Source organism: Oncorhynchus nerka, linkage group LG21 (genome assembly GCF_034236695.1).
Source record: "Oncorhynchus nerka isolate Pitt River linkage group LG21, Oner_Uvic_2.0, whole genome shotgun sequence".
NCBI classification, from domain to species: domain Eukaryota; kingdom Metazoa; phylum Chordata; class Actinopteri; order Salmoniformes; family Salmonidae; genus Oncorhynchus; species Oncorhynchus nerka.
The window spans coordinates 2,029,084-2,047,166 of NC_088416.1; the positions used below are offsets into that span (position 1 = coordinate 2,029,084).

An 18,083-nucleotide genomic window follows, 5' to 3' on the forward strand; every position below is an offset into this window, starting at 1 on the left:
CTGAATCCTCCTCCCCCTCCCCCCTCCTCCCTCTCTGCAGATGACTTCGTCAACCATTTTGAAAAGAAGGTCAACGACATCCGATCCTCGTTTGATCCCCCCCCCCTTAAAAGATTTAGATGCACTATTGTAAAGTGGCTGCTCCACTGGATGTCATAAGGTGAATGCACCAATTTGTAAGTCGCTCTGGATAAGAGCGTCTGCTAAATGACTTAAATGTAAATGTAGAAGCACAAAAATCTGCGTCAGGGACAAGGGCAAAACAGTGAAATTGAGGTATAAATTGCATATGAAAAGAAGCTAAAATACTTGACAGAGAGGTGTTAAAAAAATCTGGAGTGATTGTAGTGTGAACTTAATATAATACTTAAAGAACAACAATATATATATATATATATATATGTATATTTTTTTTTAAATAAAATTCACAAAATGTACCAAGAGGACATAGAAGTGCCCTGTAGTTGAAGAATCACCCTGCTACTCCATCCTAAGGAACTGCAATCTCAGGAAAAATGCACATTGTGCAGCTTTTTATAACGTTGCAGTTATTACACTAGGCCGGGTGACGTGTTAATCACGTGACACAACGCGGAAGTCGATAACTATTGTTATAGTCCTGAGGCGATATTGTTCAGAGCTCTGTTGTGACTAACTTGCACAGCCAACTAGTTCAACTTGAGTGGTGGAAACAATTGCATCTTTTAGCGCGGAGAGTGTATCCAGGAGTTGCCCAAATGCTCAATGCACCTGCCGCCGAGAGAAATAAGGAAGCCATCCTTGCGGTGCTCCGTGAGAGTGTGGATACGGCGAAACCGTTGAATGCACTGGAGATATCGTCTGGTACGGGGCAACATGTCACCCACTTCGCACAGGGTTTACGAAATATTACCTGGCAGCCGTCAGAATTTGACCGACAATCTTTAGCCAGGTGAGTTTAAAGAGTTTTTATTTAGCTTGCAAATAAATACATAATGTGGTAACGTTAGGTATAACGGTTCAGTGAGTCCAGATCTGAGTTGTTTTTCGCAAAATCCAAAGCTGACTGTTATTCAAAATAGGTTACTAGGAATTCACGTTGATAATAATAGTAGGCCTAACTCTTTCTTTAGGCCTATATCAGCAGCTAATATTTGTTGTTGATGCTTACAATGAGAATGATCTATTTTGTCCCCGCCACCAGTATAGACGCATACAGAGCGCATCACAACCTGCCGAACGTGAAGCCTGCCATCCACCTCGACGCCTCTCTACCCTGTGAAAACTGGGGTGGGATCCAACCCGAGTCCTTGGACCTGGTACTCAACATCAACATGATCCATATCTCCCCAATGGCCTGCACTGAGGTGAATACTGTTTAGGCCTACATATTGTCTATAGAGATGCTCTTATAAATACACAGTTAATGGTCCACTAACCAATGATACATGATACTTTTATTGCAAACTAGTCATTATTACACTACTCATTATCGTGTGATGTTATGTTTTTACCCACAGGGTTTGTTCAAAGGAGCGGGAACCATCCTGAAACCACAAGGAGTACTGCTGACATACGGGGTATTTTATAATGGTGTTACAAGGACAGTGTTGACTATATCCTCAACCTGATGTTGGCAGTAAATAACCATGTAGAAGAAAGGATGTTGGAAGCAATATTTGTGTATTTCCCATATTTAGAACTGGGACTCCCTAAAAATATGCAACTTTGATATACCTTTTCATTGCCGGTTAGCAGAACTTACACAGCAGGTTTCAAACATGTACGTAGCAAGTGAGGAGAATTAGGTTAAGGTTAGGGAAAGGATTAGGGAAGATGCTCTCCTAAACTGCTACTAAAAGCCACTTGTATCGAAGTGCCGTGTTTTTAGGGAGTCCAATTTCTCACTCACTGTGAGAAATTGCCCTCGTGAACTTGTCTTACGTCTTCTAATATTGTCTCTCTAGCCCTATGCGTTAAATGGACAGATCACTCCACAAAGCAACATCGACTTTGACCTCAGTCTAAGGTCGAGGTAAGTGAGAACTACAATAATGCCGGAATCTGAATATATCTGCTATTTGACCACACATTATCGAAGCAAATAACTCAAACTGTTGATGTCTTACAGAAATCCAGAGTGGGGCCTAAGGGACGTCACCCTGCTCAGGTCTGTGGCAGAGAGGAGTGGCTTGTTCCTGGAGAAAATGGTAAGAAGCGATACTCCAAATATCAGTCATTTAGGATTTTCATAACGATGTGAATGAAACCCAATGATCTGCGTAAGTAACACAAACATGTTAAATTAACTGTCAGACCAAATGTATTCAAATAGCAAAAGATGCCACATTGAAACATCCATGACCCATTTCTTACTTCAAAATGTGTGAAATACTTTGTGATGTTGGCTTATAACCACGTTCTCTTGTCATTGTAACGTTAGGTTGACATGCCAGCTAACAACAAGTGCCTTCTGTTCCGGAAGGAGAGTCTGGTGTGAAGTCCACTGCCCTCTCTGGGGTTCCATTCCAACATCACAAATGCACCATCGCGCTCCTGTCTGTACAGGGTATAACATGACCAGTAATGGATATTTAACACTTGGTTGAAAATGAACCTGAACTGATACCTTATTTGAATCAATGCCAAATCCAATAATTCCCTCACCTTCCAACTCCGATCTACACAAGTCATTTCCTCATAGGTGATTTGTTTGGTAACTTCAAAATGTATGGCACTCGCTTTTATTGATTCAAATGAATAGGATTGTTGTAGGAAGGTGCTTTTGCATGACACCCACATCAGAAAAGTGTAGGAAAAAAGTATTACATTTTTTTCAATCAACTTGGAGTATTAATTTACCTTTAAGAAGTATGCATTGAAGTTATGGGATTTCAAAAAAAGGAGAAACATTACACCACTTCAGCGTAGAATTATCACTAGAAAACAGTATGGCACGTTACACTGAATACAAGTTATCTTACACATGAAACATTACATTTGAATAAACCTATTTGAATAATGGTATTTACACATCTCGATTTGATTGTGTTATGTACAACATTGGCATTGTTTGAAAAGTCAGCGCTTGATTTATCTGGGCAATGAAAACAGTGTCAGAAAGAAATGCACTGTAATTTGATACAGGACATCATGGCACAAACTCCACTGAAGAGTTACTCACAACCTGTAGGGTGCGTTCCATTTCAGAAAATGTCATTGTAGGGCTATGCCATTGTATATTAGTCTTGCTATGACAACCCAAGTTGAGGTGATCAGTTCTAGGGCTCTGTTCAATCTGTCTCGCTGAAGCGTTAGATTGCGTGATAGAAATGTGAAGGTCATTTCCTATTGAGCCGACATTTGCAGTGTTTACCGTGAATGCAGTCTCCTCTAATGCGGGAGAATTGCCTTTAAATCGCACTGCAACGCTGAACTTCCGAGATACGACTCGAATAGAGCCCCTAGTCCCTGAACCTCTGCAGCATCTCACAGGTCCTCTTCTCCAAGACTTCATGAATCCTCTTCAGCCTCTTATCGGAGATGGGTCTGACGTAGCTGTCGGGGTGTATCACGGCCATGCCGTCCTGTACATCCCCCATGACCAATAGGGGGCCCTCCTCCATGGTGATGTTGGGGCAGGGGCAGCTCCAGTCCATCTTAGCCAGGGTCACCTCCAGGTGGCGGGTGTTAAAGAATGCCAAGCCCATCTTCTCGTCGCGGAGGATCTTCTCTAGTCTGAAACGGGCGATCCCAGAATCGAGGTCCTCGATCAGTTCCGTCAATCGACCGACAATGGCAAAATCGCTCCGGCACAGGCTCGGGACGATTTTACCTTTGACCCGGCATGTTTTGCAGGCTCGTCGTTTGGACTGCGGACAGTTTGCCTCGCACTCCTTCTTGGATCGAAAACGATTGCTGTTGCCCTGGCAACCGCCATAAGCAAAGGCCTGGCATTGTTTCAAGAGGGAGTTCCAGGCCCAGTGGGCCTCCCAGCTCTTGCAGGGGCCCTGGACCGCAGGTAAGGAACAGATCCCCATCCCCTCTCTCTGGCAGGATGCCTGGCACTCCTCGTAGGTCTCGAAGCGGTTGCGGCTGTCATCGCAGCCCCCGTTGGAGAAGGCCAGGCAGGTACCTTGCTCGGCGTCGTAGTACCAGTCAACGTAGCGCTCGGCAGAGCACTCCCGCCGGTCCAGCTCCGCCAGGCAGTCGGCGGGTGAAAACGGGGGCCCCATGGGCATTCCCGCCATCTCGGGGTCCTCTGAGAAGATGTCGTCCTCGGTCCGACGGATGACAGAGAGAGGGTAGTCGGCGCGGAGGACACCAGCTACATTTCGGGCGACGCAAGTGTAGATGCCTGTGTCCCACACCTGGGCGTTGTAGACGACTAGCTGGCCAATGTTGGTGATGACCACGTTGCCGTACATCCGGTCGGGCCGCATTACCAGGCTCTCGTGGCGCTCGCTCTGCTTCTCCCAGGTCACGACGGGCCGCGGGACACCCATTACATCGCAGTGGAAGCTCACCGTGCCGCCTATGTAGACCGACTGGTGGCTGGGGTTGGAGAAGAGCGTTGGGGGAATGGGGTCTTCCAGGAAGGATGTCAGCGTCGGATTGGCTGTTGTGTCCTGGGGGAGTGGACTTGTTTGAGGCCCAGATAGATGAAACCGGCAGGTCACCACAGTTAGTGTCACACCCTGTGTACACGCCTCAGCATCCATGTAACACTTGTTGAAGTAGGTGAGTCCGTCGGAGGCACAGGTGAAGCTGGGATCTTTCTCGCAGTGGTCCTGGCACTTGCAGATGGGCTGGCCCTCCCAGATGTCGCAGGTGGCCCCCTGTTGGCTGCAGATGAAGCCCTGGCAGGTGGCGATGGAGCCCTGGCCCCCGGAGCCCTTCTCTCCTCCGCCCTGACCATCCGGCTGAGCAGGGGTGCCATCAGAGAAACGGGCGGCCACACAGCTGAAGAGTCCACACACATTGGTGCAGCATTTCTCAAAGCCAGCACAGTCCTGGAGAATAACAACAGGCATTTACTGAGGTAAAAATACATAGTATATTTAAAAACAACAAACACCAAGTGGTAGGCCTAATAAAAGACAAAGAAAATGTAATGGATGTGTAGTCGTACAGTATAACACATTTCCTTACAACTGTTTAAGTTTGTCATAAACAAATGACAATGGATTGTGAAATTAAATATTGAATACATATAAATGCCTCACCTCGTCAACTTCACATTCCCGTTCGCAGGTGCTTTGTGCATCAACCCAAAGGTTAGCATTCAGCTTGTTGGGACAAACTCCTGGATGTTCCACTTTGGAACCAGCTAGACTTGCACTCCACGTCTGTTGTGGGAAGACCCAGAGGCAAACCAAAAACACAAGAGAGTACCAACCAACGCGTCCTGATAAGAGTCCTTTTGGGTATATAAGTGTTTTTGGCTGGTTTGTGTCCACGTTCTTTCCACCTCCAACCCCTCGACAGCTGAGGGAAGATATATTCATTTTAAAAGGAACTTTCATGAAAGTCATCCATCAACAAGTTCCATAACTTCCGTGCAGCCCCCTCAGGAAAATACGTCCATTTTGTTCAAATGCAGCCATCCAGTTTGTGCGTAACCAATCTGGGTACAAGTGCCAATTTGTCGCTCGCCACGCAAGAGAAACGGTTCTCAAATTTCAGATGAATAAACCATTGTCCAACAAAAAGATCTCCCTCTGCGCTGTACATTGATTCAACAAGTAGCCTCGAATAAGAGGACAAAAATAACATCTGTGAATCCACTCTGGTTTGATAAAAATCGCAAAACCGTTAGACTAAAACAGAAAACTGCAACAGCAACAAAAAAATCAGGCTATATTTACGCTGACTTCCAATGCGTGCGGAGTCAACTCACTACACAAAGAGATAGAGAGAGAGAGTCGCAATATCGGTGTTGGTGTGACTAGAGGTAGGAAGGGCAGCGCTTCTGACCGCCCCCATGGTTGTCCAGTGTCTGAAACTTTTATGAAGCAGCACCATGCGCTAAGCAACTGGACAAACATTGTAAAGACATCAAAGGAATCTTGATAGGGCGGTGTTGTCAAGCTGTACCAACAACAGTACGCACTGGGCCAAACATTCCGGTGAGAAATTCATCAATGTTTCATGCGTCCTGGCAAGAACTCTAGAAGTGTTGCTCATAATGCTCAAATAAATGGGCATTTCCTAACAGGAGGTACTTTTTGTTTGCTAGTGAACCCATGCACTGGCTTTATCTTGGCCAGGTCGCAGTTGTAAATGAGAACTTGTTCTCAACTGGCCTACCTGGTTAAATAAAGATGAAATAAAACAATTAAAATAAATGCACACGGATAAATAAGTTGACATAAGTGTCTAATTCCGTTTTTTACGCAATGAGTAGACTATGGTGTAATTCTAGTTTATCTAGAACATGTAAAATGTTGATATTGAATATGTCATGAACTTTTTAAATGTGGGATTAATAAGACTAGATAGGCTATTTGAATGAGAAAGAATCAAACATTTTGAGGAGGCGCGCACAGCAGAACTGGCAAGAAATATGCGCAACTTGACACTGATAGTGCATGCATAGAAACATGTTGTTTACGTTTGGTTGTGTTCAAGTCGAAGTCTAGACGCGTCGGTCAGTTTACACCCATCATTCACACAAAGCTCAGAGATGCCACGGTCAGGTGGCAAGACGTAAAGCGACACATTTTCAATGGTGTGTGACTCATCTTTGTCTCCACACGGCTCAAAGGGCTATGAGAAGCAAACTCCCTTCGCTTTCATTGAACGTGACCCTTCAACCTTCGCGTGACTTTTGACCGCCGGCATTCAGAGCCGCTGCCGAGAGGCCGCGAGCCAGGGGCTGCGGAGCCAATAACCCCGGGGCGACTAATCAATTCAGACCCCCCACCGTTTTACTTCACTTGAGCTTGATACGGACAGCCAAGGGGTCGGAGAGGACAAAGACAAACAAAAAATTCCCACCGCTCGTGCACTGACATTGCCAAAGCTTTGAATAGCCAATAATATCACCACAAAACTCAAGCTAGCTATAAAACCAGATAAAATATCACATTACGGCACAACGGGGACTGTGAAGAGAGACATATTTTTTTATATATTTTGTATTGTGTAATTTGCAAAATATTATGTAGGTATGTAGGTATTATGTAGGCGCGAGCCAGAACGGCTCATAGGGCAGGAGTCATGGGGCAGGAGCCAGAACGGCTCATGGGGCAGGAGCCAGAACCGCTCATGGGGCACTAGCCAGAACCGCTCATGGGGCAGGAGCCAGAACGGCTCATAGGGTAGGGGCCATCTCCTGTTTACTGAAGCATGAGGCAGAAACAGGTGACATGGTATTATGTGCACTGCTCAAAAAAATAAAGGGAACACTTAAACAACACAATGTAACTCCAAGTCAATCACACTTCTGTGAAATCAAACTGTCCACTTAGGAAGCAACACTGATTGACAAATTTCACATGCTATTGTGCAAATGGAATAGACAACAGGTGGAAATTATATGCATTTAGCAAGACACCCCCAGTAAAGGAGTGGTTCTGCAGGTGGTGACCACAGACCACTTCTCAGTTCCTATGCTTCCTGGCTGATGTTTTGGTCACTTTTGAATGCTGGCGGTGCTTTCACTCTAGTGGTAGCATGAGACGGAGTCTACAACCCACACAAGTGGCTCAGGTAGTGCAGCTTATAGAGGATGGGACATCAATGCGAGCTGTGGCAAGAAGGTTTGCTGTGTCTGTCAGCGTAGTGCCCAGAGCATGGAGGCGCTACCAGGAGACAGGCCAGTACATCAGGAGACGTGGAGGAGGCCGTAGGAGGGCAACAACCCAGCAGCAGGACCGCTACCTCCGCCTTTGTGCAAGGAGGAGCAGGAGGAGCACTGCCAGAGCTCTGCAAAATGACCTCCAGCAGGCCACAAATGTGCATGTGTCTGCTCAAACGGTCAGAAACAGACTCCATGAGGGTGGTATGAGGGCCCGACGTCCACAGGTGGGGGTTGTGCTTACAGCCCAACACCGTGCAGGACGTTTGGCATTTGCCAGAGAACACCAAGATTGACAAATTCGCCACTGGCGCCCTGTGCTCTTCACAGATGAAAGCAGGTTCACACTGAGCACATGTGACAGACGTGACAGTCTGGAGACGCCGTGGAGAAAGTTCTGCTGCCTGCAACATCCTCCAGCATGACCGGTTTGGCGGTGGGTCAGTCATGGTGTAGAGTGGCATTTCTTTGGGGGGGCCGCACAGCCCTCCATGTGCTCGCCAGAGGTAGCCTGACTGCCATTAGGTACAGAGATGAGATCCTCAGACCCCTTGTGAGACCATATGCTGGTGCGGTTGGCCCTGGGTTCCTCCTAATGCAAGACAATGCTAGACCTTATGTGGCTGGAGTGTGTCAGCAGTTCCTGCAAGAGGAAGGCATTGATGCTATGGACTGGCCAGACCTGAATCCAATTGAGCACATCTGGGACATCATGTCTCGCTCCATCCACCAACGCCACGTTGCACCACAGACTGTCCAGGAGTTGGCGGATGCTTTAGTCCAGGTCTGGGAGGAGATCCCTCAGGAGACCATCCGCCACCTCATCAGGAGCATGCCCAGGCGCTGTAGGGAGGTCATACAGGCACGTGGAGGCCACACACACTACTGAGCTTCATTTTGACTTGTTTTAAGGACATTACATCAAAGTTGGATCAGCCTGTAGTGTGGTTTTCCACTTTCATTTTGAGTGTGACTCCAAATCCAGACCTCCATGGGTTGATAAATTTGATTTCCATTGATAATTTGTGTGATTCTGTTGTCAGCACATTCAACTATGTAAAGAATAAAGTATTTAATAACAATATTTCATTCATTCAGAACTAGGATGTGTTATTTTAGTGTTCCCTTCATTTTTTTGAGCAGTGTATATTATTAGTTGTGTTTGTTTCCTGTTTGGTTCCCAGGAAGAGTAGGGTAAGTACTTAATATACACAACTTAATCAACTAATCAAAAGTATACAATACAGTTATTCAGTAATAAATCATTTTGAATAAAAAGGTACACCAGTTTAATTTCCATGGCAACTATGCAGCCACATTTATTTGCAAAACCGTTCATCATCCTTACAATCAACTCAGCAGCTTATACCACATACAGGTAGTGCTTATAATACCCTGAATAATGATTCTTCTCCTTGACCTTTTATTTAATAAAAGGGCGTAGAAACAGAGAAAAATGTCATGCATTGGTTTTCATCCCTCTTGCAGTGAGCATAGGGAATGTCTCAGTGTAAATACATTAAGAATTTTGTCCTTTACAAAAATATAAGACAACAAAAAACAGAATATTATTTACAAACAAATGGGTATAAATAAAATTGTGAATATGAACTCTTTTTTTATTAAGCCTGTATGGATTTTGCTTTATGTGGATACATTTAAGTTTACTGGAGTTCAAAGTTAGTAAGTCACAAGTTAACATAACCACTTATCAAAGTGATTCAGATGAAAGATATTTTAGCCCTTTGCGGCATTCCCCCCAAAATCCTACTGATACTTCAAGATAAATCATGATACCGGTAAAAAGCCAGGCACATATTGGTTACTCACAGGGTCACTCAGGGCAAAGGGCCCTGGATGGATCAACACACCATTGGCTCTCTGATCAGCATTAAAAGGTAGACTCAGCTAAATGACATTGCCACGAGCAGCACGGCAGATATGGAGATGATCAAGATGCAAGACTTCACTCTCACACAGTATCTGTGTTCACTTCACACTGTTCACAGCCTGGTAGCCACGGGACAATAACAGCATAGAAGTAGAGCCTCACGCTTAGTTGTTATGGAAGTCCCCCCCCCCATGTGGTTTACTTTCTGCATCTACGTCATATTGCTGAGTATACCTTTAAACTGCAAAGTGAGGGAGAGCAGTCTGATATTGCACCCATTATTCTGAAATGAAACCAGTGAAATCTACAATGACTCTTTGCTATAACAGCTTGACCCCATTTGCTTTTAAATCAATCATATGAGCACAGACCAGACTGGTGTTATACATTCTGGTGCCAAACAGGACAAGGACCCAAGTCAACAGACAGAGCAACACACAGAAGAAGACCAACAGATGGATGATCGGCAGGTAGCCTAGTGGTTAGAGCGTTGGACTAGTAACCGAAAGGTTGCAAGATCGAATCCCCGAGCTGACAAGTTCAAATCTGTCGTTCGACCCCTGAACAAGGCAGTTAACCCACTGTTCCTAGGCTGTCATTGAAAATAAGAATGTTCTTAACTAACCTTCCTAATAAAATCATTAAAACAGACACACACAAATACTTTGCCAGAGTGCAGAGAGCTAATAATAAAATAAAATAAATTAGCTGCAGTTTCAATATTTTACATTATCTATTTGTTGGCAAATCTGTGTGAGATTTGGAAAGAATAATCACTCAATGTGTTTCTGAGCCATATCAAACCAGGGTCATGTTCAGTAAGCAGCAAAAAAAAAAAAAAAAGACAAACAAGAAAGGACAACATGAGCTTGTTCAAGAAAAAAACTCAAATTTTCGGTTTCCGCTGCAAAACGTTTTCCATCGCATGCCCTAAATGAACACAACCCAGACATAGGCTATAAGTATTGAAGAGGGACAAAGTCAACGGACAGGCATAATAACACAATCCCAAACACAAACTCCCAAAACATTAAAGACGAATCACGTAAGAGGTCAGTGCAAAACAAATCCGCTGGAAAACAAGCCGACCGATTACCACGTATGTACAATAAGTCTTGACTTAAATAGTGAATCTGTTCAGAGTCCTCATACTCTCTTGTAGTGTTGACAGGAAGGTGAGTGATGAAGTCACAGCTTGAAGTCCAAGAGGCTGTATGGAGAGAAATAGTCATGTCTTTTTGTAGGCACTAACTCCGCCATGGTTCGATGAACAAAGCCTATGGGGAAAATGACTGTCGTTTTTAGATAAACACTGAAAATAAGGTCTGTGGTAAACACAGGGTTAGGAGATCTTGTACGTTTTGTTCTAGGAGATCATCTTCATCAGTTAACGTCACTTTGTGAATTTTGAAGCATTTATGTAATAAAAAAAGCACATGAATAAAGGTCATGTTAACTGACTGATATTATCTCATAGAACAAAGTGTACTGTATAAGATCTCCTAAGCCTGTGTTAACCTCTGACCTTATTTTCAGTGTTTATCCCAAAACCCCATTCTTTCCCCATAGGAAAGGCTGAACGAACCAGAGGTAACTCACTTCCGGGTTTTAGGACTACAAGCTAGCGAGCTCTACTGGTCACAGTGGGTGGTAGCTGTGGGTTTTAACGGCGACCCACAAGATGGCGATAGGGGGCTATGAAAGAGTGAAAGCCATATTGGACTCCCTCACAGCTCTTACAGTTCCTGTTGTGCGTTTATGCATCTCCAAATTGGGAACCCCGAGCGCCCCATATAGCGATAGCATTAGGCCCAATGGGAGGCCTCAGAAGTTCCTCCCTCGCCCCTCACTAGGTGATGTTACAGTTACTTTTGCTGCTACTAGTCTTGGGGGGGCTCGACGGCGGTTTAAAGGACTTGGAGCGTTTGAGACTGTTTCCCTTGCTGCTGTTGTTGTTGCCGCTCACGCCGCCGCCCGCCGCATTGGTGGCCACGGAGTAGGAGCGTCCATGCATCATGACAGCATTCATTCCGTTGGCCATGGAGAAGGACTTGAGGTGGGACTTGATGGCCACGGGGAGAGGCAGCTTGTCAATGAGGTGGACGGGGGTGCATGAGACGATGGAGCGGCAACACAGGTCCTGGAGGCTGAACACTGGTGGGGAGGGGGATGGACAGGGAAGGACATAGTCAAGTTGTATTACATTCTATAACTGTATAGCATAGGACATGACAACAATGTAGTTGTGTTGCTGGTTTATTTTGCAGGTGGGACAGCTGCTGTTGCGTCAATGACGAGGAGAGCCCAGTGCGCTTTGACCCATCAAATGAGAACCCAGCAAGCAAGAGACAACCCCCTTTCATTATTCCAAATAAACGCAGCAAAAAAAGAAACGTCCTCTCACTGTCAACTGCGTTTATTTTCAGCAAAGTTAACGTGTAAATATTTGTATGAACATAACATTCAAGAGCTGACATGCAAACTGAACAAGTTCCACAGATATGTGACTAACAGAAATGGAATAATGTGTCCCTGAACAAAGGGGGGGGGGGTCAAAATCAAAAGTAACAGTCAGTATCTGGTGTGGCCACCAGCTGCATTAAGTACTGCAGTGCATCTCCTCATGGACTGCACCATATTTGCCCGTTCTTGCTGTGAGATGTTACCCAACTCTTCCACCAAGGCACCTGCAAGTTCCCTGACATTTCTGGGGGGAATGGCCCTAGCCATCACCCTCTGATCCAACAGGTCCCAGACATGCTCAATGGGATTGAGATCCGGGCTCTTCGCTGGCAATGGCAGAACACTGACATTCCTGTCTTGCAAGGATTCACGCACAGAACGAGCAGTATGGCTGGTGACATTGTCATGCTGGAGGGTAATGTCAGGATGAGCCTGCAGGAAGGGTATGACATGAGGGAGGAGGATGTTTCCCTGTAACGCACAGCGTTGAGATTGCCTGCAATGACAACAAGCTCAGTCCGATGATGCTGTGACACACCGCCCCAGTCCATGACGGACCCTCCACCTCCAAATCGATCCCACTCCAGAGTACAGGTTTCGGTGTAACGCTCTTTCCTTCGACTAAACGCGAATCTGATCATCACCCCTGGTGAGACAAAACCGCGATTCGTCAGTGAAGAGCACTTTTTGCCAGTCCTGTCTGGTCCAGTGACGATGGGTTTGTGTCCATAAGCGACGTTGTTGCCGGTGATGTCTGGTGAGGAACTGCCTTACAACAGGCCTACAAGCCCTCAGTCCTACCTCTCTCACGCTACTACGGACAGTCTGAGCCCTGATGGAGGGATTGTGTGTTCTTGGTGTACCTCGGGCAGTTGTTGCCATCCTGTACCTGTCCCACAGGTGTGATGTACAGATGTAACAACACCTGAACGGGATCGGTACATGTGGTCTGCCACTGCGAGGACGATCAGCTGTCCATCCTGTCTCCCTGTAGCGCTGTCTTAGGAGTCTCACAGTACGGACATTGTAATTTATTGCCTTGGCCACATCTGTGGTCCTCATGCCTACATTTGCAGCATGCCTAAGGCACGTTCACGCAGATGAGCAGGGACCCTGGGCATCTTACTTTTGGTGTTTTTCAGAGTCAGTAGAAAGGCCTCTTTAGTGTCCTACGTTTTCATAACTGTGACCTTAATTGCCTACCGCCTGTAAGCTGTTAGTGTCTAAATGTCCGTTCCACAGGTGCATGTTCATTAATTGTTTATGGTTAATTGAACAAGCATGCCTAACAGTGTTTAAACCCTTTACAATGAATATCTGTGAAGTTATTTGGATTTTTACAAATGATCTTTGAAAGACAGGGTCCTGAAAAAGGGACGTTTCTTTTTTTGCTGAGTTTAGATATATTCCATATATCAATCAAATCAAAGAATTGAAGGGTAGCAACATAAAATAACAAACAAGCCCAAGTTTCCTCACACCAACAATAACCTTTGACCTTTCCCATTGTTTTAATGCACCCTAAGACTTCCCAACCAAAGACCCTACAGTGGCTGTAACTTTAGTCTTCCCTGGTCTCCTCACCTCGGTTTGGTCTCCAGAACTTCTCCATGCCGTGCCTCATCAGCACGATGCGCGACAGCTCCGTGAACGACTCGATGACGTTGAAGTTGCACAGAGGGCTGACCTCAAAGAAGGTCATGCCGTTCTTCTCGGCGTAGGCGCGGGCCTGCTCCGTGGGCACCTGTCTCTTATAGGCCAGGTGGAGCCGGTTGCCTACTAGGATGCGGGGCACCCCCGGGGCATGCTGGGGGAAAGGAGAGAAAGCAATAGAAGGATGATATTGAGAGAAGGGGTTGTTTTGTTAACAACTCCCATCTTGTTTACGATTCCTTGAATCAAATCACACACAAACCCTGTTCGAACAGGAAACACACCGGCCTTCTCAAAGCAGGAAAGGAAACAGGAAGAGCAGAATTCTGTATTGTATTCTGTAAATACATTTGCATGTCCAGGAATTTCTCTTGGTGAAATGGTGCAGCTACTAGGCCTATATGAAACCATCTTTAGACTACTCTTCACACACACACCAAAAGTTAGGCACCAAACAGAATTTAAGGAACAGAAAAACCAGAAGAAGAAAAAAATAGATTTTAGATTCTGATTTAGCTTAGAATATATTTATCAGGCATATGCATTCTACCTTTGAAGCATCTCTTTGAGAGGACTATCTATCCCTTTTTCCGGTGCCATCCAAATGTGTGCACAGACAAGGTACCATGATGCTAGCTAGCCAGCCAGGTAGCATGGGTAAACAAGGTTGTTTGTTATCAAACCAAAAACTTGCGGCCGCGAGTAGTTTAAAACGGCCGGCTACAATGGTTGAAAATATTATATAAAAATGTGCACCAATTCACGGGAGAGAGGGGAGAAGGTAGCTCCGGTAACATGGGGCATAACTTTTGAGTGGCTTTCAGTGTTGTAAAGACGCAAGCATGACTGTCACTTTGCTCTGTTTTTCCTCTCTGGCAGTGGCACTCAAGAGGCTGCGTGACAGAGAAGCCTAGTCAGACTGGCCCTGCTTGTTCTTACTGGAGAAATGAAACCACGCCGCTCCAATAACTAAACAAATGTCACAACAAACCTCATCACTGTCTGCACACCCCAGCTCGCCATCACAGCTTAATAACATTTATAAACTGACGGAGAACAGATGGAGAGGAGCAGCTGAGGTAGACTAATGGCTGGTTAGGGGATGTGGCTAGCGGCTCACAGCTGTCACACGTGACTTTGGGTGAAGTAGTCATTCTGATATGACGTCACACTCTTAACTCTGTTGAATATTCTATTTGTAGGAGGCGTAGGGAAGCATTCTGTGCTCAGTCATTCATTTCTAAATGAGAAACGCACCATCATTTACTGATCGCGCAGGGAGAAGATATTTTCGGCCTCTCCTCCATTTTTTCCCCGGATCGACAAGATTCACGTGGACAACCTATTTTGAAGTGAAAATGGCAAATAATCTCCAAAAAGTGATGAGTTTGCAACCTTGCGGATTTTGTTTGTTTGTATTTATCCTTTATTTAACTAGGCAAGTCAGTTAAGAACTAATTCTTACTTACAATGACAGCCTAGGAACAGTGGGTTAACTGCCTTGTTCAGGGGCAGAACGACAGATTTTTACCTTGTCAGCTCGGGGGTTCGATCTGGCAACCTTTCGGTTACTGGCCTAACGCTCTAACCACTAGGCTACCTGCTGCCACAATAGTGCAGAGTGTAAAGTCGATGAGCGGGAAGATAGAATGTGTACCAGTGGCCAGTTGGTGAAGGCCACAGCACAGAGGGAAAAGCTATTCAGGTTGTGGGAGGTTTTGGTCGTGACTGACCTAAACCGTTTGCCAGAGGGGAGTCTTTTGATAACAACAGCAGATCCTCAGACTACAGCCTGCCTGCTTGGCAATAGCTCTACATGGCTAGTGATTCTACCATCTACAAACCGGTATGGTGGATTTCAGTTGAGCTATTACTGCAGCATGATGAGGCAGATATGCTGTTTAGAATGAAGACTTGAGTCACATCGTCAGACGTGCAGTGTTAAATGATCAGTCAGCAAACTAGCTTACCTCATCGATCTCCCGGATCCAGCGGTCAATGCCATCAAACGACCAGCCATTTGTGATATCATAAACTAGCAGGATTCCCTGTGGGTTGGGGGAGTGGGGGGACATGAACAAGCAATACATCTTTAAATCAGTAAACAGTCCGCTTGTCCCCGAATACACAGATGATATAGCCTAGAATCTGAAGCATTTGGAATGAAGGGGTCTAACCCACCTGTGCCCCACGTGAATATGACCGGAAGATTGTGCAGAATCGACCCTGTCCAGACGTATCCCTGTTGAACAAAGAATGACCCTGTTAGATTCCATTTAGCTTTCTGTCAATGAGTTTTCTACAAGTATTAGACAAGTATTTTCTACATGTACCACAACTCTAACTTGACTCTTCTCCCATCCAACAGGATTGTGGTAGTCTTGTAGTCAATCCCTGAGAAAACAAACATGATTACAGCAGACAGCCAGCCCAACCTTAACCTCAAACTACATGGGATTGATTTTTCATCAACAAGATTGATAGCTTAGGATGGAGAGTACAATGGCAAATGGGCAGTTTGATTCCAGAGTAAAAATAAACACGGACTAGTATGTTTATACTTCATATAATGTAAACACTTGATGTATTCTAACTAGTTACATACACTCACCACTGCTGTAGGGATAGGGAGACTCTGCTGATCCGTCCTGCAGACTGTCTAGGATCTCTCCTTTCCCCACATCACTGTCTCCAACCAGCAAGAACTTCAGGAGGTAGTCGTAACTCTTGACAGGGCTGCCCTGTGTAGCCATCATCCCACGCATTGGTATCAAGTTAAGACCGAGTTTTGGAGATCCTCGACTGCGGGTGGGAGAAGTTGTGTGTGGAATGCCTTGTCGAATACTTAAGGGCGAACGACGTTGTTTACTAGCTAAAGATACTGTTAGCCACAGAGAAATGAAGGTTACTAACTAGCAGTGTTGCACACAACTAGCTACAAAATATACAATGAGCGTTGAGCACGAATTATCTCCAATTCCATCATGTTTTCTTTGAAAATCCATTACCTAACGTTAGTAACTTATGTGAAAGGAAAATAACCCGTGCTAACGTTAGCTACCTAAACTTGGTTACGAAAACATTAATCTGGGCCATTCTGCCTCCAAAACCAAATGTCCTCTACGATGTAAAACATTGTTTTTGAAATGTTAATTCAAAACGAAAATGGTACTTCATTTAAGAGTCCATAAATAACAATTAGTTGCCTTCGTGTGCGCGTCAGTAGCTAAGCAATGCAAATAACATCACCCAAAGTTTTGCTTTTGCCAGCATCAACATCCGGTTTGCCGGTGCCTCTTCTTCTTCGATTAAGTTTATTAGCGGTTGGCATCCAATATATGTTGCATTACCGCCACCTGAGTTCAACTCCAGCAAAAAAAGAAGCGTCCACTGTCAACTGCGTTTATTTTCAGCAAACTTAATAAATATTTGTATGAACATAACAATATTCACTAACTGAGACATAAACCGAACAAGTACCACATACATGTGACTAACATTAATGGAATAATGTGTCCTTGAACAAAGGGAGGGTAAAAATCAAAAGTAACAGTCAGTATCTGGTGTGGCCACCAGCTACATTAAGTACTGCAGCACATCTCCTCCTCATGGACTGCACCAGATTTGCCCGTTCTTGCTGTGAGATGTTACCCCACTCTTCCACCAAGGCACCTGCAAGTTCCCAGACATTTCTGGGGGGAATGGCCCTAGCCATGACACCACCCTACTCCACTATTTAAATATATTTAGTCCTACCTCAGGCCAACAACCTGAAAGGATGGGACACCACCACTTAACACACCCTGTAACTCTTCAGATGTCAAGTCTCGCACACCCAAATACTTCTCTGTAGCTGCCACAACAACCAAATGTTTCTGCGACTTACGTTCCATCCCTGCAGAACAGTTGATAACCATTGCTATAAATGATAAAGATCCAATCTTACTAAAACATATATCACTTGTTGGCCTATACCTCTGTAGTGGTACAGATCTACTACTCTCAGCACTCCCTCTTGACCCATCTTCCTCTACTTTCTTCACTAGCTCAGCATATGACAACTTCTGCATTACTCTAACCCTGGAAACCTCAACCTGCCTCGCACGAGACATTTCTGATCCCCAGCCCCATGGGCACCCCTACAATTAACACATACATTTGAAGTCGGAAGTTTACATACAACTTAGCCAAATACATTTAAACTCAGTTTCTCACAATTGCTGACATTTAATCCTTGTAAAAAATCCATAGGTCAGTTAGGATCACCACTTTATTTTAAGAATGTGAAATGTCAGA

General features: G+C 45.0%; 3 protein-coding genes across 3 annotated transcripts; 1 reads left to right on the plus strand and 2 right to left on the minus strand.

Moving 5' to 3' along the window:
- The first annotated feature begins 576 nt into the window (after positions 1 to 576).
- LOC135563505 (methyltransferase-like 26) lies at positions 577 to 3,006 on the plus strand. Its single transcript, XM_065006190.1, has 6 exons — positions 577 to 931; positions 1,184 to 1,346; positions 1,500 to 1,559; positions 1,947 to 2,014; positions 2,111 to 2,189; positions 2,423 to 3,006. Exons 1-6 carry the CDS (start codon positions 738 to 740, stop codon positions 2,477 to 2,479), a joined length of 621 nt encoding a protein of 206 aa, XP_064862262.1. The 5' UTR covers positions 577 to 737; the 3' UTR covers positions 2,480 to 3,006.
- LOC115116079 (WAP, Kazal, immunoglobulin, Kunitz and NTR domain-containing protein-like) lies at positions 2,825 to 5,918 on the minus strand. Its single transcript, XM_029644564.2, has 2 exons — positions 5,205 to 5,918; positions 2,825 to 4,991 (listed from the first exon to the last, which is right to left on the minus strand). Exons 1-2 carry the CDS (start codon positions 5,511 to 5,513, stop codon positions 3,444 to 3,446), a joined length of 1,857 nt encoding a protein of 618 aa, XP_029500424.1. The 5' UTR covers positions 5,514 to 5,918; the 3' UTR covers positions 2,825 to 3,443.
- A 3,150-nt stretch (positions 5,919 to 9,068) lies between these two features.
- LOC115127794 (ras-related protein Rab-40C) lies at positions 9,069 to 17,078 on the minus strand. Its single transcript, XM_029657410.2, has 6 exons — positions 16,399 to 17,078; positions 16,121 to 16,181; positions 15,969 to 16,029; positions 15,758 to 15,835; positions 13,719 to 13,941; positions 9,069 to 11,825 (listed from the first exon to the last, which is right to left on the minus strand). Exons 1-6 carry the CDS (start codon positions 16,550 to 16,552, stop codon positions 11,521 to 11,523), a joined length of 882 nt encoding a protein of 293 aa, XP_029513270.1. The 5' UTR covers positions 16,553 to 17,078; the 3' UTR covers positions 9,069 to 11,520.
- Positions 17,079 to 18,083: the final 1,005 nt, after the last annotated feature.

Coding starts and splice junctions, on each gene's coding strand:
- LOC135563505 (XM_065006190.1), top strand. CDS start 738: ATGCTCAATGCACCTGCCGCCGAGAGAAATAAGGAAGCCATCCTTGCG. Junction 932..1,183: donor GACCGACAATCTTTAGCCAG/GTGAGTTTAAAG, acceptor CCCCGCCACCAG/TATAGACGCATACAGAGCGC. Junction 1,560..1,946: donor GAGTACTGCTGACATACGGG/GTATTTTATAAT, acceptor TTGTCTCTCTAG/CCCTATGCGTTAAATGGACA.
- LOC115116079 (XM_029644564.2), bottom strand. CDS start 5,513: ATGACTTTCATGAAAGTTCCTTTTAAAATGAATATATCTTCCCTCAGC. Junction 4,992..5,204: donor GGGAATGTGAAGTTGACGAG/GTGAGGCATTTA, acceptor GTTATTCTCCAG/GACTGTGCTGGCTTTGAGAA.
- LOC115127794 (XM_029657410.2), bottom strand. CDS start 16,552: ATGCGTGGGATGATGGCTACACAGGGCAGCCCTGTCAAGAGTTACGAC. Junction 13,942..15,757: donor GGATCCGGGAGATCGATGAG/GTAAGCTAGTTT, acceptor CCTTTCCCCCAG/CATGCCCCGGGGGTGCCCCG. Junction 11,826..13,718: donor GTTCTGGAGACCAAACCGAG/GTGAGGAGACCA, acceptor CCTCCCCACCAG/TGTTCAGCCTCCAGGACCTG.